Consider the following 27,678-nt stretch of genomic DNA (forward strand, 5'->3'; position numbering starts at 1 on the left):
AGTATGTCATTTAGTCATTCGTGCCTATTAATCAGGGCTATATTTAACTGAAGCAAGTTGCCGCTAGTCTTTTACTCAAAAAGCTTTTAATAAAAGTTAGCATAGTATTTGTCTTCCTATCTGCTTGCTGCATGTTAACTTCCAGTGATTTGTAAGAACATCCTAACGAAACCAAACCTTTTCAAAATTTTATCATTTAATAAGAATTCCCTCCTTATTTAAAGAGACTACTTCACATCTTTCTACAGCCAGAGACTCATTCCACCGAGATGTAACACTGAGCGACATAGGAAGTCATTCCTGCCTGTGGCCATCAAATTATAAAACTCCTCCCTCAGAGTGTCAGACACTCTGAGCCAATAGGCTGGTCCTGGACTTACTTCTACTTGGAATAATTTACTTATTATTATTATTTATTTAATTAATTATTTGTGGTTTTATATTGCTATATTTCTACACTATTCTTGGTTGGTGCGACTGTAACGAAACCCAATTTCCCTCGGGGTCAATAAAGTATGTCTGTCTGTATTAGGTGCAATTTGACATGTCTTCATCCATTCACTTGCCTGTATCTCCTCAAAAACTCTCTGCATCCTGCTCTTAGCCCAAAATGCTACCCTGCTTTGGACAATCAGCAAATATTTGTATTCAGATCAGGAATACATATTGCAAACATCAAGAAACCCAGCACAAATGCTTGCAACAACTTACTAAATAGTCTCTTAATCTGAAAATGTCTTGTTTATTCCTTCCGTTTCTAATCTTTTAACTGATCTACAAATAAAGTAATTTATTATCACCAACACCATCTGTTCCAACTTTATTTAATAGTATCTTATGGAGTTTATCAAGAGCTCTCTGAAAGTCCAAATACCATTAATTTCTCTTTATTTTTATTAATACTAATTCCTTTGAGCTCCTCATTCACTCCAGTGTAGAAACAGTTCTGGAGATCAAGTCCAAAGATTGCTAAAGGAATAAGAAGGGATAAGATAGGACAGGGAGCAAAGATAATGCCAGAGGTTTCAGGTTGACTTGACTTGACTAGACTAGATCTGGGCGATTTCTTCCACTTTGTCCATGAAACTGCTAAATTTCTTCTCTTTTACTATCTTTTTTATCCTTTTCAAGGTGGCTGAGATTCTGTCAGAGTCTGATCGACAGCTGCACTGGAACTGTGGTTGTTCATGGCAGTGGGTTCTCGCTCAGAAATCACTGAGCAATCTGCTTTTCGGGATCTCCAGTGTGTAGCCCAGAAAATGTACTTCTTTTGCGTGCGGCCCTGTGTTAGCAAATGTAGCTTTGTGGGAGAATATAACATCAAGTCAGAGGAACTCTAATAAGTGTTACGTATTCAGGCAACAATAAATATATATGAGTTAGGCAAGGGTTTTTATAACAAATAACACGTTTATTAAACACTGAAAACAAACCCCCCCAAAAGTAAACAAACACTAGCTTAACCGGAATTCAGCTGCTGTGCGGCAGATTCAGAGTTCTTAATAGCGTTGCAGTTCAAACAGTTCTTAAAGCGGTATTGGAAAAAAACAGTTCTTTAAAGTGGTATGCCGAAAGTTCAAAAGCTCACAGTCCTTTTAAAAGGAGAGACTTTTTAAAAGGCGATTTAAATTCTCTTCCACGTCGTTGTCCTTCGATTCCCTAGCGTCGAACTTTCCCACGAAGAATTTTATGGAATATAATGGCTTAAAGGCACTGACCTTTCTTCCACACTATTCTCAATCTCCCGCTGTCCCAGCGGAGATTAACACGAGAACAGTCAACGAAATCCTTCCGAATGAGGATCACACAAGGTTGAACTTTCCACCGTCGAAAATCGATTCTCCTCGATCTTTAACTTCCAAATTCTTATCTTCACTCTCCACCAGCAAAGAAACCACTGGTAATGACCTTTTAAACTTTAGGCAATATATAAAACTTCATTTTTCAACTAAACTGCATCATCACATTAAATCACGCAGTGACATGAAGTCAGCTTGGCAAATCTAGCCACGAACTGCCCCACCTGACAGGGTGGGTCTTCCTTTTAAACCCTGTAAAAAAAAACCTGTCACATGACCTCTACCGGCGGGAAAATGACATCACTCCACCATCACAAGACCATTACCTCAAGTCCAGTATAACTTCAACCCCAGTCACGTGACAAGGGTACCACTGTCATGTGTCACGGGTACGTAACATAAGCAACGCGGCTGACTGTAACAGGGGCGGGGGGAGTGGGCGATAACAAAATGTTGGCATGGATATTAGTTTTTGATGGACTCTGGATCATGCTCTCAGGAGACCTTGCAATTGCTTGCATGATGGGTGGTAAGGGGTTGATGTTTAAGCTGAAGCAAGGGTGGCTGAGGGTTGATGCTTCTACTGGTACTTGTGCATGGAAAGGGAGGAGGCTCTGAGGTTTTAAAGTTTTTTATCATTCATTCTTGAGGCTTTTTTCTGTTTTGTGAATGTCTGTGAAGAGTAAGAATTTCAGGTTGTATACTATATACATACTGATATTAAGTTGAGCTACTGAACCACTGAATATTTACACAGTTGACAAAATAGCATATACAACACTTCCCTTCATTAGCCAGGGTACAGAGTATAAAACAATGGTTAAACCCCAGGTGGAGTACTGTGCAGCTCCAGTCACCACACAATAATGTGTTTGAACTGTAGAGGATGTAGGGTGATGCATCATGTGTTGACTATGATTAGTATTTCAGTTATGTGGGAAGAATGGATAGGCTAGGTTTGTTTTCCTTGGAGAGAGTGTACCTGACTGAGAGTACAAAATTAGAGGCACAGATAATGTGGATAGTAAGAAACTTTTCCCCAGAGCAAAAGGTAAAACCAGAGGCCACAGGTCTTAGGTAAGGGATAGGTAGTTCAATGAGGAACTGAAAGGAGTTTTTCCACCCTGATGGTAACTGGAATCTAGAAAACACAGCCCACCTGAGGATTTTTTAAGTAGTATCTAGATGAACACTTGAATCACCAAGACATAAAAGGACAGGTGTCCAGTGTTCAAAAATGGGATTAGTACGATTATGCACTCAGTTGTTGGCATGAACATGGTGGGCCAAATGCCTTGTTGACATTGTGAATCCCTGTCTCAAATTTGTTACAATGTAGAAGCCTCTAACTTAGTAACATCAAATGAAAGTGATGGCCAGACCTACTGTATGTCCAAAATTAAGAGAATTCAGAGAACATGGCTTCACTTTAATCTGAATTGTTTAAACCAAGTTTATTATTTAAAATCATGGAACTTCTTACCTCCAAGCGTCATCCCAGCTGCAAAACACTTTCTCAGACGACATGATGGACAGTTTTTTCTCCGTACTTTATCAATGGTACAATCATTCCTGCTGGCACACAGAAACTTGTGTTTTCCTAGGACAGAAATAATTACATGGATGCTTGAATGGAAGCCTGGGAACCAGTGATGAAAATAAACTTAGATACAAATGAGCAGGAAAATTGGTTGCAGTGGTGAGGAAGGAATTTAAAAGTATTAAAGACTGAACATTGTTACGAAGGATGAACAGCTCTGATGGGCAGAAGGGTGCAAGGTTGCCCATGTCCCCTCCCCTGGGAGAATCACAAACTGTTACTGTTACCACGCTGCTCATGAGAGAGAATGAGAGAGAGACACAGATAAGAGGAAAACAAGTGGGAACATCTGCTGCTGATAACACCGGGGAAGAGAGACCATATTATGACTTCTGTAAGGTTCATGGCTCCAGAGAGGACTGTTCAATTGGTACTATTCTGTTCATTAAAATTCCTCAGTGGACAGCCGGAGTGGGCTGGTTTGATAGGCTAAGCCATTCAAAACTGATTGACACCTGAGACCCCGTGAGTAGGGATAAAAGTGAGGTCTGGGGAGACACCCCTCAGACGCACCAGGAGATACACTAGTGAGCATCAGAAACCCACGAGAAAGTGTGGGGCATCAGGGACCGAACGGATCGGTCAATTTTAACTCAGTGTTTATAGCGAGGCCGGTGGGGGCTTGTGTGTGTGTCCACCCTTGCCTGGGTGACGAGTCCACCACGGAAGAACAGTCTAGCTAAAGGACAGAGGGGTGTTACGAATGAGGAGCAACTCTGATGGGCAGAAGGGTGCAAAGTCGCCCCCCCCCCTTTTTGAGAATCGCAAAATCGCTATTATTTCGGGTCTGATACCCAGGAAATGAGAGAGATAAACAGCTCATACAAATTTATGTGAGAGAGGCACAGTGTAGGTTGGAATGTCTCCTACTGACAAAGAGAGAGAAAACTGATTGACACCTGAGACCCCGTGAGTGGGGATAAAAGTAGGGTCTGGGGAACACCCCTCAGACGCACCAGGAGAGACGTTACGAGACCGGTGGGGGCTTGTGTGTGTGTCCACCCTTGCCTGGGTGACGAGTCCTCCATGGAACGGTCTAGCTAAAGGATGGAGACGGATCAAGATCGTAAAAGGAAAGTCGGCAAGTTACTCTCTCTCTCTCCAACAATTGCAACACAGTGAACAACAACTACTGCAGCCTGTATGAACTGAACTGAACTTTATATTTCCATTGGACAATTCATTATCCCCTAGACAACGATAGAGCTTATTTCTTATTGATTATTATTATACCCGCACTTTTAGGTTTAGTATTGATGACGTATATTATCTGTATATTTGCATTGATATTATTTTTGTGTACTTTTACTAATAAATACTGTTAAAAATATTATCATCAGACTTCAACGGATACTCCTATCTTTGCTGGTAAGACACCCAGTTACGGGGTTCGTAACAGGGGTCATACTTGAATGGCCACAACAACACATCGACGGATCAAGATCGTAAAGAAAGGTTTGCAAGACAATAGCTGTCACTGTTTGATCGCCCTCTCTCTCTCCAACAATTACAACACATCAGCCAACAACTACCTCAGCCTGCATGAACTGAACTGACCTTTATATTTCCATATGACAATTCATTATCCCCTAGACAACAATAGAGCTGGTTTGTTATTGATTATTATTATACCCACACTTTTAGGTTTAGTATTGCTAATGTGTATTATCTGTATATTTGCATTGTTGATATTGATTTGTATCAACAATCAATTTCATTGTACTGCTGCTGTAGTTAAAACTTCACAACACGTGCCAGTGATATTAAACCTGATTCTGAATCTGGTACTTATCCTTGCAAGCAGAACAAGTGCCTCACCTGCCCCTGCACCTCCTCCCTCACTACCATTCAGGGCCCTAAACAGTGTTACTGTTTTTACTAATTAGTGTTTTTACTAATAAACACTGTTTTGAAAATAGTACCAGACTCCAACAGACACTTCTATCTTTGCTGGTAAGACACCCAGTTACGGGGTACGTAACGAACTGGGGCCTCGTCTCGAGATTTGATACCAAATTGGGGGGGGGGCAGTGAATCGGGCTATAAGTCCATTATTTGATCTGGTTGCATGGGTAACCAGACGGGAAACCAGCAGAGATGGAAATAGACAAGTTTTTAGGAAAGCCGACTTTGAAGGCACTAGGGGGTGCCACAAAGACGGACTTGGTGGAGGTTGCGAAATGATTAAATATCACAGAGGTGAAGTCGTCAATGAAAAAGTGGGAGATACAGAGGGCCATAGCCCAGTATTATATATCCGAGGATGTGTTCACACCTGATGCATTGAACCTGTTCCCTGAAAAGAAACCAGTTGTTGGGGTGGCTCAGTTAGAGATGGAAAAAATAAGGTTGGAGACGGAGAAGAGGAAAATGGAGTATGAGATCCTGCTAAAAGAGAGAAAGAAAGAGCTGATTTGGTTGAGAAGGAGAAGCAGAGGGAGCATGAACTTAGGTTAAAACAACTGGAAGCAGAGGAGGGAGAAAGGAAAGCTGAAAGGAGGAAAGAGGAAGCTGAAAGGCAGATGGAGGAGGAAGGGAGACAACGGCAGTTCGAGAGGGAGAGATGGCAACATGTGGGTAGCGGGGCAGACCGAGAGGAGAAGTTTAATGTTAGTAGGGAGTTTAAGTTAGTACCTCCGTTCAAGGAGACAGATGTTGACAGTTACTTCTTGCATTTTGAAAAGGTGGCAGTGAATCAAAAGTGGCCCAGAGATCAGTGGGTGGCGTTGTTACAAAGTGTGTTAAAAGGGAAGGCTCAACGGGCATATGCGGCATTGTCCATGGACGAGTCTGAGGATTATGAGGAAATAAAGCAGGCTATCCTTCGGGCCTATGAGTTGGTACCTGAGGCATATAGACAAAAGTTCAGAGATTTAAAGAAACTGTGGAATCAGACGTATGCAGAGTTTGCCTATGAAAAAGGTGTGCTCTTGGATCGCTGGTGTGCTGCAGAAAAGGTGGAGGAGGATTTCCATCATCTCAGAAAGTTAACTCTGATTGAGGAATTTAAAGGTTGTGTTTCCGATAATATCCGGATCTATCTGAACGAGAAGCCGAATAAGTCTATATCGGAATTTGCCAGGTTTGCAGATGAATATGCCCTAACCCACAAGACAAAGTTTTCCTCAAATAAAAGTTATCAGAAAGGCAGTAGGGACGGTAAAGAATGTCCACCGGCTAAGGTAGAGAATAAGTCGGGAGTTGGTGGTAAAGGTAAGGAGGAAGACAAGCAGGCTGGCAGGAAGGTTCCTGGCTTGACCTGTTATAATTGTGGAAAGGTTGGTCATATTTCATCTAAGTGCTTTACTCCGAAGAAGGAGACAGGAAAAGGGAAAACAGCAGTCCCTACAGGGTGTATTGAGTCGATCAGTAAATCGACGAGGAAGGCAAAGGTAGATAGAGTACGAGAGGGGCGTGAGAAATTTATTTCAGAAGGGACAGTGTCTGTGAAAGAGGGAGAGACCCCAGTTCCAGTGAGAATCTGGAGAGATACTGGGGCTGATCAGTCATTGATCCTAAGTAAGGTGCTAGATTTTGGTCCTGAGACTGGAGAGGTAGTTTTAAGAGGTATAGGAAAAGGGACAGAAGCTGTGCCTTTGCATGGGATCATTTTAAAATGTGACCTGGTATCTGGACCAGTCGAAGTGGGGGTGCGGTCAGAATTACCGAGAGACGGCGTGGACGTCCTTCTTGGTAATGATTTAGCAGGTGGTGAGGTGTGTTCAGCGGTGAAATTAACGAGCAAGCCTGTGAGTGCTGAGGACCCGCCCTGGATTCTAAGATCTATCCCGCATGCGCAATCACTCACAGCATGTCGAGAAAGGCGGCTGAGAAAGAGGACAGTTTAATTGAGTCCAGTGTTGATTTGGCTGAGACATTTTTACTGACCCTGTACCAAGAGGGGTTAGGGGATGGTAAAGCGGAGAATAGGGAGGTGGAAGAGAGTAAAGGAGAGGAGGTAGACCTACCCTTAGCCAGGAGGGACTTTATAGAGGCACAGAGTAAAGATGAGAAACAGATAAGGCAGTTAGAAGGTCCAGAGTTGGACATGGATGATCTGTCTGGCTTGACAGAGCAGTTTGAAGAAGTTGAAAAATTTAAATGTGTTCCCGATAATTATATAAGGGCAGTCCTAGATGAAAAGGATGCCATTACCTTGAAGGAGTCTGCTGGGTTAGCAGATGAAGTTGTTTTAACCCGCAGGATTGAGTTTACTCCGGATGGGTGTTGCCCAGAGAGTAACTGGGAGGATCAGGGGAACTTAGAAGTTGAAAAAGGGACTGGTATGGAAAGCCTGGAAGAGGTAGATGTCCCGTTTGAGTGTGTTTAGGATGTGAAGGGTGTGGATGCACAGGGTACTGAACCTAGTAATGAAACTCAGGAAAAGTCTGAGGTATCTGATTTAGTTGAAAAGGAATGCAGTCCTTTTAGGTCAGATGGACTTGGTTCAGTGAAGAAAGGGTTAATCTTGGTACCAGTGGAAAGTGAGAATTCTCAGTTGTTTGTGTTAGAAGGTGTGTTAAAAGTTAGTGAGGAGATGAAAGGTGGTGATGTGAATATTATTGAAGGAGAAGGGAACAGTGTTGTTCCTAAATTGAATAAAGAAAATTTAAAGTCTGAATTGGTTTTAGAAGCAGTAACCAGGCTGAAGGAACAATGGCTTGTTAACAAAGTGCCTGTGAATCAATTACAGTTTGTTTTGGAATTTAAAGGTAAACAACTTGCTGATGTTATTCAAGGATGTGATTTGGAGGGACAGAATCAAAAGTGTTGTTTTGACAATTTAACACTTGCAGATGTTAAACTGAAAACTAATAGAATGAAGGGTCCTGAAGATAAAATTAATGACTTGCTCAAAAATAAAGAATTGTGTGTAAGTTCAGAAAATGGGCTAAGTTTGGAAAACATTGGTGATAAGATAACTCCTATGAAAGGAGTATGTGAAAGCCTATTCCACACTGGTGAGCAAGCTAACCACGTGAGAGTTAAATGGAAAAGGGGCAAAGGTTAACAAAATGCCACTTTGAATAATAGGATCTGGTTTTGAGGGAATTTGACAAAACATGTGAAAGACAACACCATGGAAGATTGACTGTTAAATTTAAAAGTAAAATAAAGATTAGTATTTGCACAAACTTCTGTAATATACCACAGTATAATCACACCTGTATTAGTTCACATTTTTGTTATATACATTTAAGCTAAGATCACAACCCTTTAGTTTTTTTTTGCTGACAAAAGAGAAAAAATAGGTGGTTATTAAATTGGAGTCTGATGCTACAGGAATTTATTAAGAATTTGATATTAAGATACAACATATTAAAGGAAGTGACAATGTAATCACTGACTGCTTATCTAGATGCTAAGTTGAAGGTATATCTGTATTGCTTTATAGTTAAGAACACTTCTGTATTTTTTTTGCTAAACTCTGTAATCCTGTAAAACGCTGTATTAGTTAATTTTCCCCTTTGGTGAAAATTCCTAGAAGGATGGGGGTGTTACGAAGGATGAACAGCTCTGATGGGCAAAAGGGTGCAAGGTTGCCCATGTCCCCCTCCCCTGGGAGAATCACAAACTGTTACTGTTACCACGCTGCTCATGAGAGAGAATGAGAGAGAGACACAGATAAGAGGAAAACAAGTGGGAACATCTGCTGCTGATAACATCGGGGGAGAGAGACCATATTATGACTCCTGTAAGGCTCATGGCTCCGGAGAGGACTGTTCACTTGGTACTACTCTGTTCATTAAAATTCCTCATGGATAGCCGGAGTGGGCTGGTTTGATGGGTTAAGTCATTCAAAACTGATTGACACCTGAGACCCCGTGAGTAGGGATAAAAGTGAGGTCTGGGGAGACACCCCTCAGACGCATCAGGAGACACACTAGTGAGCATCAGAAACCCACGAGAAAGTGTGGGGCATCGGGGACCGAACGGATCGGTCAATTTTAACTCACAGTGTTTATAGCGAGGCCGGTGGGGGCTTGTGTGTGTCCACCCTTGCCTGGGTGACGAGTCCACCACGGAAGAACGGTCTAGCTAAAGGACAGAGGGGTCATACTTGAATGGCCACAACAACACATCGACGGATCAAGATCGTAAAGGAAGGTTTGCAAGACAATAGCTGTCACTTTTTGATTGCCCTCTCTCTCTCTCTCTCTGTCCAACAATTACAACACATCAAACAACTACTTCAGCCTGCATGAACTGAACTGACCTTTATATTTCCATATGACAATTCATTATCCCCTAGACAATGATAGAGCTTGTTTGTTATTGATTATTATTATACCCACACTTTTAGGTTTAGTATTGCTAACATGTATTATCTGTATATTTGCATTGTTGATATTGATTTGTATATTTTTACTAACAAACACTGTTTTGAAAATAGTACCAGACTCCAACGGACACTTCTATCTTTGCTGGTAAGACACCCAGTTACGGGGTACGTAACAACATGCTGTAAATTCTTTGCATACGTGAAGAGAGAAGTTAATGATTCAGGTTGAAGTTCTAATGCATGGTCATCAATCTGAAAAATTAGCCTTGTTCTTCTCAATGATTAGCATGGGATTGATGAGCCAAAATTTTTCAACACATCACATTTTGCTTCTGGAAAAGAAATCATTTATCTGTTATGTCTTAGTCTGCTCCTCAAGAAGAAAGAAAACTACTGAAGTTCAAACCACTTTTTGCTGTTGATATTTTGAAAAAACACAAATGCTGATAAAGAATTACTACCTGCGTCTCAATATCACCAAGACCAAGGAGATGGTGGTGGACTTTAGGAGATCTAGGCCTCATATGGAGCCAGTGATCATTAATGGAGAATGTGTGGAGCAGGTTAAGACCTACAAGTATCTGGGAGTACAGTTAGACGAGAAGCTAGACTGGACTGCCAACACAGATGCCTTGTGCAGGAAGGCACAGAGTCGACTGTACTTCCTTAGAAGGTTGGCGTCATTCAATGTCTGTAGTGAGATGCTGAAGATGTTCTATAGGTCAGTTGTGGAGAGCGCCCTCTTCTTTGTGGTGGCGTGTTGGGGAGGAAGCATTAAGAAGAGGGACGCCTCACGTCTTAATAAGCTGGTAAGGAAGGCGGGCGCTGAGTAGGCTACGGTCAATTATGGAAAACTCTGAACATCCTCTACATAGCACCATCCAGAGACAGAGAAGCAGTTTCAGCGACAGGTTACTATCGATGCAATGCTCCTCAGACAGGATGAAGAGGTCAATACTCCCCAATGCCATTAGGCTTTACAATTCAACCGCCAGGACTTAAGAACTTTTTAAAAGCTATTATTAATGTTTTTTGAGATGGTGATTTAGATGCATATCATATTTTTTACTGAGTTAAGTATTGTATGTAATTAGTTTTGCTACAACAAGTGTATGGGACATTGGAAAAAAAGTTGAATTTCCCCATGGGGATGAATAAAGTATCTATCTATCTATCTATCTATCTATATACAGTACTGAAAATTATGGATACTTAGAATTCAAGCAGAAAAAGTGTGATTGAAATTGCAGTCAGCTGCATTTCTAAACTAATTCTTATCGAATTAGGTAATGAACCATAGTGAATTCTGCAAATCATTAACCTGCAGACATACAGTACTCTGAATGAATTCAGAGTATTTAAATTCCACTGACAAAAATAAATATTTCTATCATGAACCAGTATATTTATTTGTAACTTTAATTAGAAGCACGCTTTTGTTTTACCAATATTTTATAAATGTCCTAGTAGAGAGGCATTGTGCTTTATGAACCTTTATACTGTAGAAGAACAAGCATGTGATCATTGGGAAGATCTGTATAGATGCTTAGAAATGGTTCTTATTCTGTGAAATGCAATACAAAACCTCAAGAAGTTCAGACTAAGGAATAAAGAGGATGCAGAGAGGGCAATCCCTTTGAAAGCTTAAAACTTTAAATAGCTTTCTATTATTTAGAAGCAATCATTATCAAATGTACTCTGAAATATCTAATTCCTATTGTGAACAGATGGAAGGTTTAAGTCCAGGAGTTCAAGCAATTCAGTACTACACTCAGGTACAGCTGGAGGTGTGGACTATTGCTCAGGAATGAAGCAGAATGGGAATTGTCAGAGAAATGTGTCCAAGGAACCATCTTAACTGGAAACTCAAGAAACAGTGGCAATTGGGCAGCAAAGATAAATTCTAAAATATTGGTTCTTTGTATTTCTGCTTTGTGTTTTAAAGAATTTCAGAAGGCAACTGAGTCAAATTGGTTTTCAAACTTACAAGTTTTACTTGGAAGTTTGGAGAGAATGGTTAAAGTTCATGCTTTAGATGTACAACAGGACAACCTAAAAGTCAAGACCAGCAGGAAGCAGCCAAAATAGTCACCACAGCCACACCTCCAGGCTCAAAGACCACGCACAGAGGACTCAGGTAGAAGGGTAATCAATGTGTAAGCGCAATAGTGAAACATGTTGGAAGTACGCCATTGTGAAAATATTCTAAGTTAGTGGTCACCAACCCATCCATTGCGATCGACTAGTTGATCTTTGAGACTTCCCCAGTAGATCCCGAAAAAAAAAGAAAAATAAATACACAACATAATGTTGAGAGATTGTTTCCGGGTTGTGGGGTTTTAGTTCAGTTCTTTCTGCCCAGTGCGTATACGTGTAGCTCCCCCGCACTACACAGTGTACTTCAGTGGTCCCCAACCACCGGGCCGCGAGGAAACGATAGGAGTCAGCTGCACCTTCCCTCATTCCCTCTCATCCCCACTGTTGAACTTGAACGCACACGAGGTCATCGGTCGCCTAACCGCAGTGACACCTTTGCGCCAGGGATCACTGGTTGGCCTCGGGCGGCCGGCAGGAAGCACCTTTGCTACCAGCCCGGAGCGCGGACAGATGGGTGCTGACTCTAAACCTGTTTAACACACTGAATGTTCGTGGGGAATCCGGTGCTAAAATATTCGCAGACGACCTAATTCGGGCTCAAGGTTTCATAAGCAACAGAGCAGCTACTGCGCTGCAATCTACTGAAACAAACTTTTGTTGGCCGATAGATCCTACAAGGGGGGCTGGCGCGGCCCTGTCGCTCTCCTCACTCAGTCGGTCACTCTCTCTGGACTGCAGCCACGGCAGCCCCGGCACGGGGACCTCCAGCCCTGACCTTATCCTCTCACCCAACCCATGACCAACTGCACCTGGCCAAGGCGTCTGGCGGCGGGCAGGCAGGAAGCTGCAGTTCGGGCCCGAAGGCTGTCTAATGAGCCAATGAAGCCCTCAAAACTGCTTCGGTACCGAGTCCAAATACCCTGCACTTAAAGACAAACCCGTTGAGCCTTCTCAGTGGAAAAACGTGAACAAGCGGGACAACAGGTAAGTGCCGAGAGCCGCGTAAACTAAATTGCGGAACAAACTGGACATAGGGAACCTGCTTCGAGTATCACTGTATTCCCGTCGTGTTTAACAACATCCCATCAGCTGGTCTGTGGTGCAAAAAAAGGGGTGGGTACACCTGGTGTTCATACATTATTTCTACTTCCAGGTTGCGGGGTTTTACTTCCGGTCTTTTCTGCCCCGGTGCGCATGCGTGTAACTAATTGATCTGGGCTCAATCTTGCCTTTTACTAAGTCTGAGGTAGGGGATCTTGGGCTTAAAAAGGTTGGTGACCATTATTCTAAGTAATTCAACTTAAGAATTCATGTTTGCCATATTGCTGTTACTGATAAATCTTCAGGGCTGTAAAAATTCAAATGGCAATTCCAACTTCACAATACTTTTCTCTTACACAATTTACTGTTCCCTTTCAGCCCCATTCTCTTGCCTTCTCCCAATAACCTTTGTCACCCCTACTAATCAAGAACTTACTATTTTCGGTGTTAAATATACCCAATGACTTGGTCTTCACAGCCATCTGTGTCAAAGAATTTTACAGATTCCCATCCCTTTGGCTAAAGAAATCCCCCCTCATCTCAGCTCTACAAGGACATAATTATACTCTGTGGCTGTGCCCTCTGATCTTAAGACGCCCCAGTACCATAACATCCTCTCCACTTCTACTGTATCTAGGGCTTTCACTATTCAAAGCAACACACACAAAAATGCTGGAGGAACTCAGTAGGCCAGGCTTCATCTATGGAAATGAATAAACAGTCGATGTTTCGGGCAGAGACCCCTCTTTCAGTATTCAGCAAGTTTCAAGATACTCCATCATCCTTCTAAATCTCCAGTGGGTACAGTCTAAGAGAACCACCAAATGCTCCTCATATGTTAACTCTTGCATCCTCAGGATCAGGACCCTCTTCAATGTCAGCACATCCTTCCTTAGATATGGATCCCAAAACTGCTCATAATGTCCTAAATGTGGTCTGACCACTTCCTTATAAAGCCTCAGTATCACATCCTTGCTTTTATATTCTAGTCCTCTTGATATGAATGTTAACATTGTATTTGCCTTTCTAACTACCAACTCAGCCTGCAAATTAACATTTAGGGGATCCTGTGCTAGGACTTTGAATTTCCTTTCTACCTCCGATTTCTGAATTCTTTCCCCCATTTAGAAAACAGCACACACCTTTATTTCTTCTATTGAAAGGTATGACCATACACTATATTCAACTGCTACTCCTTTGCCCATTTTCCTGGTCTATTGAAGTCCTTGTGCAGACTCCTTGCTTCTTCAACTCTATCTGCCTCTCCAGCTATCTATATCTCATCTGCAAATTTAGCCAGAAAGTCATCAATTCTATCATCCAAATTATTAGCACATAACATGAAAAGTAGCAGATCCAACACAGACCCCTTCAGTTAACCAGAAAAGACCTTGTTTATTCCCACACTTTGCTTCCTGCCAGTCAGCCAATCTTCTAGCCATATCCATCCCTTACATGTAATACCATGGGCTCCTCTCTTGTTTAGCAGCCTCATGTGTGACACTTTATCAAAAGCCTTCTGAAAATAGAAATAAACAATATCCACTGCCTTTCCTTTTGTTTATTCAGCTTGGTAACTTCTCAAATTCCAACAGATTTGTCTGAAAGATCGCTAGTTAACATAGCCATAGTTGACTATGGCTTATTATCATCTGCTTCCAAATACCCCAAAACCTCATCCTTAATAATAGACTTTACTGTATGCTTCGAGTATTAACAAATTCTACTGTATGTTGTACAGTGAGTCACAGTCTAAAGCTGAAGTTGCAACATATTGTGACGTTCTGGGTGGGGCCCAGGTTGACTGTCTGCCCCTGCATTTCTAATGACCAATACAGTTTATTGTTTTTGTGTTAAAATGATTTTGTGGGATTATGGTGGGAATTTCCAATTTGTTTATTGTTACATTTTAGCTTGGGTTGTACAGTTATTTGCTTGTGTATTTGTGGGTCACCCTAACTGTAACTGGGGTGTGTGATGGTCACCTTCCCCATCGGTGTGTGACTGGTTGGGTTCACTCTCTGGGTCATGGTGCCTGGTCTGTTGACTCCCAGAAGCAACGGCTTACTGGTTGAGTTGTATTCGGCTCTGTGGAACCGGATGGGCCCTAACCTGCTGCAAGTGTACAACGTTATGCTCCTGGCAGGCAGCATGTCAGAATCTACAAACGTATGAGGAAGGGCATCATCACCCTCATCTACAAGCAGAAGGGGGAGAGGGAAGACATTAGAAATTAGAGGCCCATCTCACTCCTGAATGTGGACTACAAGATCCTGTCCAAGGCTATCGCCAACAGGGTCAAGTCTGCACTGGAGCAGGTGATCCATCTGGACCAAACCTGTGCTGTACCGGGCAGGAAGATCTCAGACAGCCTCGCACTGCTGAGGGACACCATTGCCTACGTGCAGGCCGGAGGGTGGACGCCTGCCTGGTCAGCTTGGAGAAAGCCTTCAACAGGGTATCACACACGTACACGGCGGATGTACTCTCCAAAATGGGATTTGGGGAGGGAATCCGGAATTGGATCAAACTGCTCTACACGGACATTTGTAGCGCAGTCCAGGTCAATGGGTGGGAAACAGACAGCTTCCCCATCAGGTCTGGAGTCAGGCAGGGCTGCCCTCTCTCCTGTCTTGTTCGTGTGTTGCATAGAACCCTTTGCCGAAGCCATCAGGAAGGATGAGGACATAAGAGGAGTGACGCTGCCAGGCAGTGGAAGGACCCAAGTCAAAACCTCCCTGTACATGGACGACGTCACCGTCTTCTGCTCTGATCTGAGGTCAATTTGCAGGCTGATCAGCATCTGTGAACAGTTCGAGCAGGCGTCGTGGACCAGGGTCAACCGCACAAAGAGCGAAGCCATGCTCTTTGGCAACTGGCCCGACTGATCCAGCGTCCCCTTCACCATCAGGTCTGATCATGTGAAGGTGTTGGGGATCTGGTTCAGAGGGGGCGAGGCATGCAACAAGAACTGGCAGGAGCGGACTGCCAAGGTCAAACGGAAACTGGGACTGTGGGGAATGCGCTCCCTATCGATAGCGGACAAGAACCTGATCATCAGGTTTGAGGTGCTATCAGGGCTGCTGTACTTGGCGCAGGTGTGGCCAGTCCCCCGCTCCTTCAGCTCGGAAATCACCCGAGCCGTCTTCAGATTCGTCTGGGGATCCAAGATGGAGCGGGTCAGACGGACCACCATGCACAAGTCCCTGGACAATGGGGGCAAAAACGTCCCTAATGTCGCCCTCACCCTGATGGCCAGCTTCGTGTGTGGCTGCATCAGGTTGTGTGTGGATCCCAGGTACATGGGCACCAAGTACTACTATGTGCCCAGGTTCTACCTGTCGCCCTGGCTACGAAGGATGGGTGTTCCCGCACAACACCCCTGTCAGCTGGTCGTTGCTGCCATACCTGTCCTTCGTAGAGAAGTTCTTTCAGGTCAACGCCTTTGACCACAGGGCCATCAGGCAATGGTCAGCACGTAAGATCCTGCAGGCACCGCAGGAAAAGCACATGATGGACACAGTGGGGTGCTTCTCTGAGCAGACCGTCCAGTTCATCTGGCAAAATGCCTCATCGCCAGACCTCACCAACAAGCACCAACCAAGACCTTGCCTGGCTGGCAGTGAGAGGGGCCCTCCCAGTCCGATCCCTCCTGGATGCCTCGGACGTCGTCTCCACACCCCTCTGCCCACAGGAGGACTGCAGTGAGGAGGAGTCGGTGACCCACCTCTTTGCACACTGTGGGTTCGTGGAGAAGGTGTGGAGGAGGATGGAAGGGACAGTGTCGAGGTTCATTCCCAGCAGCTGTGTAATGGAGAACTCTCTGATCTACGGGCTGTTCCCGGGGACGCACACCGAGACCAACATCCAGTGTGGCTGGCAGATCATCAACTCAGTCAAAGACGCTCTTTGGTCGGCCCGAAACTTGATGGTCTACCAGCACATGGAGATGTCCATGGGGGAATGCTGCCGACTGGCACATTCTCAGCTACAGGAGTACGTGCTGAGAGACACACTCAAACTCGGTGCAGCCACCGCAAAGGCCCGGTGGGGAAGGACCACAGTCTAGGGTTCTTCTCCCGCAGGAGTTGAGGGGTGGGGGGGGCAGGGTGTATACCCCTAAACAAGTGTATGTAAATATGGAATAACAGAGTGCCACGTGGGTGGTGAAAAGTGTGAAAATGTAAAGACAGCAATGGAAACAGTTGTAAAGGATTGAAAGTCATTGAATGGTTTATTGTATATAATTTTATTTTTGAATAAAGTATATTTTGTTTAATAAAAAAAAGGTTGTTGAGTTAAAGAGCTTCCTAGTCTGTCATTATGGACCAAATGCTCACCACAATATTATAGTTGCCTAGCAGTTAAGCTTTCAAAGTTCAGAGTAAACTTATTATCGAAGTACTTATGTATCACCATATATAACCCTGAGATTCGTTTTCTTGTAGCATATTCAATAAATCTAATGACCATAATAGAATTAATGAAAGATTGCACCAACTTGGGTGTTCAACCTGTGTGCAAAGGATAACAAACTGTGCAAATACCAAGGAATAAAAAGAAATAATAATAGTAAATAAATAATAAAGAGAACATTAGATGTGGTGTCCTTGAATATGAGTCCATAGGTTGTACATTTCCATTTTATATTTGTATTGTTAAAAAAATAATTGATCTTCTGTACTACAGATTCGGATTTTAAAGTAAAATACATTCTTGTGCGATTTTTAAAGAATGGTTTTAACCTTAGGTCTACCCTGTCTTTTGAAAATGTTGCACTAAGAAATTTGTGTCTACCTGCTAAATTACCTTTATTTACTTTGTTCTTTAATTAAAAAGTTTTTTTAACTGGAGTATTTGATGATCAGTGTTTAAAATATTTAGAACAACATTATTTCAACTGATCTTTTCAGAGGTGTTGAAGGAATGGCTAACGCATTTGACCAGACATTGTGTATAAAGTTTCATTATTAATTATTTTACATTCTCAAATCCAGTAAACCATTATTTTCTGTGCTTGTCCACAATCAATAACTCTTTGCATTCTTCTCTGTTCAAAATGTTTCAGTTTTCAGTTGTATTTGTAATTCTGTTACAGATGCCAGCTTTTAAAGGCTGCAAGTGCAAGCTCTTAATAAAATGGAATATGCTGACATGAGAAAAAGTCAGCAGTAAACAGGCTAGAGTACTCTTTCATAAAGAACATTTTAAATGAAAATTCTTTGCAGAAAGCAAAATAGCATATTGAAATAATTAACATGAAATGTTAAATACTCAAACTGCTGTTAACTGTTTTAACAACACTGCACGGTTTGAGATGTTCATGGTGGAATAGCATGCTTTGGTCACAAAGCAAATAGAATACACTGTCTTCAGTACTCGAATCCATGGCATGAAAGAAATACTCGAGACCTGGAAGTAACACACCCTGAACCCACAGCAATAAGCAAAACTAAAATTAGGATGGTTACAGATTTATTTTTTTCCTCTGAAGAACATTAATGAAGCAGCTCTTGCAACTATCTGGTAGATTTAAGGTTGAGTAGTGAAAATATTTTTATTTTAATTCCAGATTCATTAGATTACTTGAAAATTTTCCTTAACTGTTAAACTGGAGTGTGTATTAATGACTCTTGATCAATGGCCCAGAAGTCCAACTGCTAATCCAGTAATTTAACTGCATTGCCCATATTGATTTATCACTATTACCATTCATATTATTTCCCCAATTTTCCTGTTCTTTTCAAAGATCCTTAAGCTTGGAAGACTTTACATCTACTGATATTCAGGCTGTCAAAAGGACTGCTTAAAGGCTGTAATATTTATTAGCCTTTTCTTCCCAAAAGTTAGGAATCAAGTCTATAATTTATTTCCTACAGTTGTCAGTATATGTGTCGGATCACTAATCCAGATAACAGGCTTCAGTCTATTTGTCCTGCTGGTCTAATTCGCATAATACTGATTTGCTGAGTACCAGTTTTTTTTATTGTAGAAAACACTAAGCAGAAACTGCATTAAAACCTTCATTACAGATTTGGGGAATGTGTTGGAGAGGAAAAAAAGAAAATAAACAAACTCTCCCATGGATCGTATCAGCTGTAATTTAGAGGAACAATAATATTGTGGAACACTGTTTTGCCCCAAATTTCAGAATCAGAAACAAAAATTTGTTTTCTGGATGGAAAATTCTCATTATCTAGATGCATGAACATTTCCCTCAGTTCTAAAATTTTAGCCTAACTCTTGTTTACATATACTAATAGAAAGTCTTTTTCCATCTTCTTATTCTCAATAAACACCAATGAAGTATATGCTTTCCCTTTACCATTAGGCTAAAAGTTGTCACTCAAATCCCCATTTTCAAACTGATAGCAAAAGTCCAGACATTTCCATCATAGCAAAATTGACAACTAAGAGGACACTTGTCTCCATCACTTTTCAGTGCATTGCCAAGGGAAATCTCACATGCAATTGTGGTTGTTGTGTACATCCCTCCCTCTGCCAACCCGACGTCGGCGTGTAACATCATTCACACCGTCATAGCCGGACTACAAACCCAGCACCCGAGTGCCCTCATTACCATCTTGGGTGACTTCAACCATGTTACCATGGCTAGAACACTGCCCAACTTCATGCAGTATGTGAGCTGTACAACCAGAGGGGAGAGGACCCTGCACTTGATGTATGCTAACATTAAGGATGCTTACAGCTCCTCTCCCCTCCCCCCACTGGGAAGGTCAGATCATAACCTGGTGCATCTCAAACCCTGCTACGTGCCTCTGGTGAAGAGTAAACCTGCAACCTCGAGGTCACATGAACCCACGATTCATCTGTTGTCGGTCCCCAACCAACACATACTCCACTCTCCCCTCCTACCCCTCCTCACAGCCCCCTACCCTGCTCTCGTGACTACACCCCTCCCACATCTGAAACCACCACGGTGGGCTTCACAGCTGAACAGGTGAGAAGACAGCTGAAACGTCTCCACCCAAGCAAGGCTGCAGGCCCGGATGGTGTCAGCCCCAGGGTGCTCAAAGCCTGTGCCCCCCAGCTATGTGGAGTACTTCACCATGTCTTCAGCCTGAGACTGAGTCTCCAGAGGGTTCCTGTGCTGTGGAAAACGTCCTGCCTCGTTCCTGTACCGAAGACGCCGCGACCCAGTGGCTCCGATGACTACAGACCGGTGGCATTGACCTCCCACATCATGAAGACCCTGGAGAGATTTGTTCTAGAGCAGCTCTGGCCTATGGTTAGGCCACACTTAGACCCCTCCAGTTCGCCTATCAGCCCCGACTAGGAGTTGAGGATGCCATTGTCTACCTGCTGAACCGTGTCTATGCCCACCTGGACAAGCCGGCGAGCACTGTGAGGGTCATGTTTTTTGACTTCTCCAGTGTGTTCAACACCATCCGCCCTGCTCTGCTGGGTGAGAAGCTGACAGAGATGCAGATGGATGCTTCCCTGGTGTCATGGATTATTGATTACCTGACTGGCAGACCACAGTACGTGTGCTTGCAACACTGTGTGTCAGACAGAGTGGTCAGCAGCACTGGGGCTCCACAGGGGACTGTCCTATCTCCCTTTCTCTTCACCATCTACAACTTAGACTTCAAATACTGTACAGAGCCTTGCCATCTTCAGAAGTTTTCTGATGACTCTGCCATAGTTGGATGCATCAGCAAGGGAGATGAGGCTGAGTACAGGGCTACGATGGGAAACTTTGTCACATGGTGCAAGCAGAATCATCTGCAGCTTAATGTGAAAAAGACTAGGGAGTTAGTGGTGGACCTGAGGAGGGCTAAGGCACCGGTGACCCCTGTTTCCATCCAAGGGGTCAGTGTGGACATGGTGGAGGATTACAAATACCTGGGGACACGAATTGACAATAAACTGGACTGGTCAAAGAACACTGAGGCTATCTACAAGAAGGGTCAGAGCCGTCTCTATTTCCTGAGGAGACTGAGGTCCTTTAACATCTGCTGGACGATGCTGAGGATGTTCTACGAGTCTGTGGTGGCCAGTGCTATCATGTTTGCTGTTGTGTGCTGGGGCAGCAGGCTGAGGGTAGCAGACACCAACAAACTCATTCGTAAGGCCAGTGATGTTGTGGGGGTGGAACTGGACTCTCTGACGGTGGTGTCTGAAAAGAGGATGCTGTCCAAGTTGCATGCCATCTTGGACAATGACTTCCATCCACTCCATAATGTACTGGTTAGGCACAGGAGTACATTCAGCCACAGACTCATTCCACTGAGATGCAACACTGAGCGTCATAGGAAGTCATTCCTGCCTGTGGCCATCAAACTTTACAACTCCTCCCTCGGAGTATCAGACACCCTGAGCCAATAGTCTGGTCCTGGACTTTTTTTCCACTTGACACGATTAACTTATTATTATTTAATTATTTATAGTTTTATATTGCTCTATTTCTACACTATTCTTGGTTGGTGCGGCTGTAACGAAACCCAATTTCCCTCAGGATCAATGAAGTATGTCTGTCTGTCTGTAAAAGACTGCAAAGTAAGCCAGACACAGCTTATGGTTTTCAGGCTCTAAGGCTACAAACTGCAATTACTATTCAGTTAACTCTAGCTGAGCACACTCCATGTACTTGGTTCTCACAAACAGCAACACATGTAGATATGGTGGTAAAGATGGTAAAATTTTATTTAAAGCCTTATCCAATGAAGGCAAGAGTCAGAACATCATAATACTTTAGTCAGCATCCTTATTGCTTATTTATTATTATTTCTTTTTGTATTTGGGAAGCTTGTTCTCTTTTGCACAATGGATGAACATCCAAATTGGTAGTCTTTCACTGATTCCATTACAGTTATTATTCTATTATGGATTTATTGAGTATGCTCGCAAGAAAATGACTCTCAGGATTGTATACGGTGATATACGTACTTTGATAATTTTTCTTAAATGAGCCCAGTTGAAGGGTCTGTTTTCATGCTGTATAACTTATTGAGAGAGATCAGGCACTTGGTTCTGTTTTGAGGAGGAATTTCTCTGCAGATTCCAAATCCAATCTTTGTTGTACTTAATTTATTTTTCAATGCAATCATGATTTCCATTTGATAATGATTGATCAATGTATAGTGTGTACATTAAAGACAAGTACAAGTTCCTTTGATAAATCTAACTAGGAACGTACAAAGGCACAATCTTTGGAATCAATGCTGATATCAACCCCTACCAATCTAAAGTTTTGAAATTATAACTTCATAATCTGCATCTGAATTACAAATTACAGAAAAATCTCAGTTATATAAACTTTTAACATAAATATCTTATATACTAAATGGGTAATTCAAAATTAGGACTAAAAATTAGATAATTTCACATCAGTAGGCCTTTTAACACAAATCAGGATGATCTAGGTTGCCACAATAAAAGAGTAAGATAAATAACTTGGTGTTTGTACCTTCTGCTGCCCTCTTGAAGAACACTTTACAACTACCACAGGTGAGTGCTCCATAATGACATCCAGATGCCTCATCACCACAAATGAGACATGTTTTCTGAGGCTGGAAAAAGTAGTCCATCTGAAGACCAAGGTTCCTTGTGTTATCCAATCTTACATGGAAAAAAAACAAAATACATGTCATTACATTTATTCTAGACATAGTGTCAGAATCAGTTTGTTCAGAAACATTACCATGACAATAATTCAATTTTCTTAAACTGAATGGATGTATTCTGTAATCACTTTTGAATAAAAGTATCAAACTAGAATCCTCAAATAAATTATACTGTTTTATTCTACTGCCATAAAATAATTGATAAAATAAAACATCAGTGAGAAACTAAAGAAAGCTGCAACTTCGAATGTTCAAATCATTTTTTTATTCTTCAATATACATCAAGTTAAAGATAGCTTGGAGTTAGAGGGAAACAGAAGTACTGGTATGTGACAGTTTTTACTCCACTGTTATAAGATGTTATAAATAGTTATCTAGTATGATAAGATGTACTCTTGATCTCACAATATAATTATGATCTTGAATCTTACTGTTTATCTACTCTGCACTTTCTCTGTAGCTGAGGCACCTTATTCTGCATTGTTATTGTTTTACCTTGTTTGACCTCAATGCACTGTCATTTGAATTGTACGGACAGTATGCAAGACAAGCTTTTTAGTGCATCTCCATACATGTGACAATAATAAACCAATTCCAATTCTAATTTTACTGTTAAGTATGAAAAATCAATCACATAGCTATTTATAAAATCTGGGACAGTATTTTCTGATCATCTAGTGGGAAAACCCAAAGGTTTAGAAAAACTTACATTTGGGTACACCACATAGTTTGATTTAAGTGCCAACTGTATAACAAAGTTTACTAAGTTGTCTCAATATTCTCATTAAACCCTTTCTCTAAGACTTGAACTTCGATTGAATATTTTTCATTCAAAACAGCCAAAGGATTTTAATAATGTGAAAAATCTCCAATATTCAAAAAAGGATGAGGTTCCTCATATTTTATTTGTAGCCCAGATACTAGCAAGTTATTGATTACATCACCATTATCAAACCCAGTTGTATGAACTCACAGCAAATGCATCATCGAATGACTCCGACTATAATATGACTTTCACTTAACAAAGTCAGCGATGCGAAAAAAATGTTAGAATGATTTTAAATTCAGAAACTGGATGATTAAGGTAATGGAGACTGAGCTTTTCAGTTTTGTTACAGCAGCTGGGCTTAGCGTACACAAATCAAGAAAAAAACTGAAATTTTTATTTTAAAAAAGACAAACACAAAATTAAAACAACAACACACACAAAATGCTGGTGGAACACAGCAGGCCAGGCAGCATCTATAGGGAGAAGCGCTGTCGACATTTCGGGCTGAGACCCTTCATCAGGACTAACTGAAAGGAAAGACAGTAAGAGATTTGAAAGTAGTGGGGGGAGGGGGAAATGCAAAATGATAGGAGAAGACCGGAGTGGGTGGGATGAAGCTAAGAGCTGGAAAGGTGATTGGCGAAAGTGATACAGAGCTGGAGAAGGGAAAGGATCATGGGACGGGAGGCCTCAGGAGAAAGAAAGTGGGAGGGGGGAGAGCACCAGAGGGAGATGGAGAACAGGCAAACAACTAAATATATCAGGGATGGGGTAAGAAGGGGAGGAGGGGCATTAACGCAAGTTAGAGAAGTCAATGTTCATGCCATCAGGTTGGAGGCTACCCAGCCGGTATACAAAGTGTTGTTCCTACAACCTGAGTTTGGATTCATTTTGACAATAGAGAATGCCATGGATAGACATATCAAAATGGGAATGGGACGTGGAATTAAAATGTGTGGCCACACAAAATTAATTTGCTTCTCGCACCTTTCATTCTAAGATCTGGCTTGATCACTCACTTCTGGTAGCTCAAATACAGCACCAAGAACAATTAGTTCCAATCATCCTTGATAGCTGCACCCTTGCATGGATGTTCAGACATGCTGGATAAAGGTGACAGATGACATATACCGTAAGGAAGCCTTCTCAACCACTCTTATTCTGCTGCTTAATGCTACAATCCCTGCTGCAGTTGTTAATGCCACACTTTCATCTTTATTCTGCTTAGTTGCAATACCTTTTATAAACTGAATGCTATTTAGCTGACCAGTGCACTAGAAAATAGCAACACTGGAAATCACAAGTAATATCAATTACACTATCTCAGCAGCTGCTGTATGCTAGTAATCCAAGAGGCTGTAGGTGCTTGCATGGTTGAATTCCAGAGTTTCTAAATCTCCAAGCCATCTCACTAAGTTTTAGTAAATTCCCTATTTGGGGAAAAAATTGGTTCCAATTTCATTAGACTCCAAACTGCATGTAGTTCCTGACCGTCCAGCTGCTTACAGTCAGAGCCTCTCGCGGCTTTGAATCTTTCCTTGGGAAAATTGGCAGCAGATAAGAAATCAAGACGGAAGTGTAGTTCGCTTAATTTTTTAATTCTTTAGTGGTAGCTCAAAATCCTCCATAAACATCTCTACATAATTCACTCTGTATATTCCTCTTAAATTTTTAATATCATTCCTAATTTATAAATATGACCACTTTAGGTGCTTGGAGAAGTCTGTAATTCTTTTGTCCGAGGCTTTTATAATTTAAAAACACTACTATAACATTCTCTCTCAGTTTGTCTTATTCTGCAGAGATTATAGCAACTTCATTCGTCTAATTAGCTTAAATGTTAGGATCAATCATGTAGTCCTCTCTATACAGACATCCAATAACTATAATTTTTGAAAAAGCACGATCAAAAGTGTACATTGTATTCCAGAAGTGGTCTCAATGGAGCTAAATACAGTTTTAAAATCTCAATGGTTCTTGATACATCTTTTTAAATTGCAAGATCTTTCCTGTTCCAATTTCTCGGATGCACATTCCCACAACATGCAATATATATCAACTTCCCTTCGCTATATCTCATAAGCTCACAGGTCTCTGCATTAGATTTTATTTACCACCATTTGCCCACCAAATGAGCTTGTCAAGATCATTATAAGGTTACACACAATGTTTACTTGTAATTTGCTACCATTCACAATCGAAATTACTTACAAAGTGAATACTTTGGACAATTCCTTCTCCCAAATACTAAATGCGGGGCTTCACATTGGTCCTGCATGTTGAATACCAACCAACCACAATTATTTTATTCCTTCCCATGTTCTTGAAACTTACAGAATTAAGAGTGAGAAGTGCCAAATGCCTCTTAAAATTCATTCTATCTATATAATCTAAAAAGCACTTGCTAATAAACTAATCAAGCATAGCAAAGCACTCCAAATACCTTAACAGAACAGATCCAGTCTATTATTCATTAATGTGAAACATATCCGAAATTTTTCAAAATGGGATACACAATCTATGCAACATGATCTCTCCACATTGATCTCTGATATACATTCTCAAACATTTTATGTTCTTTGCAAATAATTTATAAAACATTATATACTATTAATTGCACACTATCTATTTACATACAAGATAATTAGGTTTGCTCATTTACAATCAGCCACATTTCAGAAATAGATTATTCTATACTTGCAATTGAGTTCATTCTTCTCTATCCACCTAAATCAGAAAGTATGTGTGTGAGACCAGTTTTCTGTGCTCAGTGTTTGATATGGGAGGTCCTGGAGACTCCCAGCCTCCCGGATGACCACATCTGCACAAGGTGGATCGAGCTGCAGCTCGATGACCTTTGTCTGGTCTGGTGAAGAGGTGATGAAGAGGAGCTACAGGCAGGTAGTCACCCTAGGACCACAAGAGACAGAGAAGTGGGTAACAATCAGGAGAGGGAAGTGCAAGAAACAGGTACTAGAGAGTACCCTAGTGGCTGTCCCCCTTAACAATAAGTATTCCTGCTTGAGTACTGTTTGGGGGGGGGGGGGGAGGGAGGGAGGGAGAAGATGGCCAACCTGGGGAAAGCAACAGTGGTCGCGCCTCTGGCACAGAGTCTGGCCCTGTGGCTCAAAAGGGTAGGAAAAGGAAGAGGACGGCAGTCTCTATATTTAGGGGGTCAGATAGGCGATTCTGCGAATGCAGGAAAGAAACGTGGATGGTAGTTTGTCTCCCAGGTGCTAAGGTCCAGGTTGTTTCTGATCGTGTCCATGATATCTTGAAGTGAGAAGGAGAACAGCTAGAGGTTGTGGTACATATTGGTACCAACGACATAGGTAGGAAAAGGGAGTAAGTCATGAAAATAGACTACAGGGTGTTAGGAAAGAAGCTGAGAAGCAGGACCTCAGAGGTGGTAATCTCGGGATTACTGCCTGTGCCACGTAACGGTGATCATAGGAATAGAATGAGGTGGAGGATAAATGCGTGGCTGAGGGATTGAAGCAGGGGGCAGGGATTCAGATTTCTGGATCATTGGGACCTCTTCTGGGGCAGGTGTGACCTGTTCAAAAAGGACGGGTTGCACTTGAATCCGTGGGGTTCCAATATTCTGGTGGGAAAGTTTGCTAAGGCTATTGGGGAGAGTTTAAACTAGAATTGCTGGGGGGGTGGGAACTGAACTGAAGTAACAGGGGAAAGGGATGTTGGCTCACAAATAGAGAAAGCTTGGAGACAGTGCAAAAGTAAGGATAGGCATGTGATAGAGAAGGGATGCACTCAGTCCGATGGTTTGAGATGTATCTATTTTAATGCAAGGAGTATCATGAATAAAGCCGATGAGCTTAGAGTGTGGATCAGCACTTGGAGCTATGATGTTGTGGCCATTACAGAGACTTGGATGGTGCAGGGGCAGGAATGGCTACTTCAAGTACCAGGCTTTAGATTGTTTCAGGAAGGATAGGGAGGGAGGCAAAAGAGGTGGGGGCATAGCACTGGTTATCAGAGATAGTGTCACTGCTGCAGAAAAGGAGGAAGTCATGGAGGGGTTGTCTACGGGATCTCTGTGGCTGGAAGTCAGGAATAGGAAGGAGTCAATAACTCTACTGGGTGTTTTTATAGACCATCCAATAGTAACGTGGACATCGAGAAGCAGATAGGGAGACAGATTCTGGAAAGGAGTAATAACAACAGGGTTGTTGTGGTAGTGAGGGGCTTAGATGGGGTAGAGTTTGTTGACACAATATGTAGACAAGCCTACAATAGGAGAGGCTATACTTGTTCTGGTATTGGGAAATGAACCTGGTCAGGTGTCAGGTCTCTCAGTGGGAGAGCGTTTTGCAGACAGTGATCACAATTCCAACTCCTTTACCAGAGCATTAGAGAGGGATAGGAACAGACAAGTTTGGGAATTGTTTAATTGGAGTAAGGGGAAATATGAGGCTATCAGGCATGAACTTGGAAGGATAAAATGGAAACAGATGTTATCAAGGAAACGTACGGAAGAAATG

The 27,678-nt window shown here is 42.1% G+C and overlaps 1 protein-coding gene across 5 annotated transcripts in view; it reads right to left on the bottom strand.

Annotated features, from left to right (window-relative positions):
- ar (androgen receptor) overlaps positions 1-27,678 on the bottom strand; it is a 183,603-nt gene that overhangs the window by 93,708 nt on the left and 62,217 nt on the right. For all 5 annotated transcript variants that reach the window (XM_073057889.1, XM_073057887.1, XM_073057884.1 and 2 more), the window contains 2 exons: positions 22,251-22,402; positions 3,283-3,399 (listed from right to left, as the gene is read on the bottom strand). In XM_073057889.1, coding sequence (XP_072913990.1) covers positions 3,283-3,399; positions 22,251-22,371 — 238 coding nt within the window. In that variant the 5' untranslated portion in view covers positions 22,372-22,402. The remainder of the gene's footprint in view (positions 1-3,282; positions 3,400-22,250; positions 22,403-27,678) is intronic.

The sequence above is a fragment of the Hemitrygon akajei genome, chromosome 10, assembly GCF_048418815.1.
Source record: "Hemitrygon akajei chromosome 10, sHemAka1.3, whole genome shotgun sequence".
Classification (NCBI taxonomy): Eukaryota; Metazoa; Chordata; class Chondrichthyes; order Myliobatiformes; family Dasyatidae; genus Hemitrygon; species Hemitrygon akajei.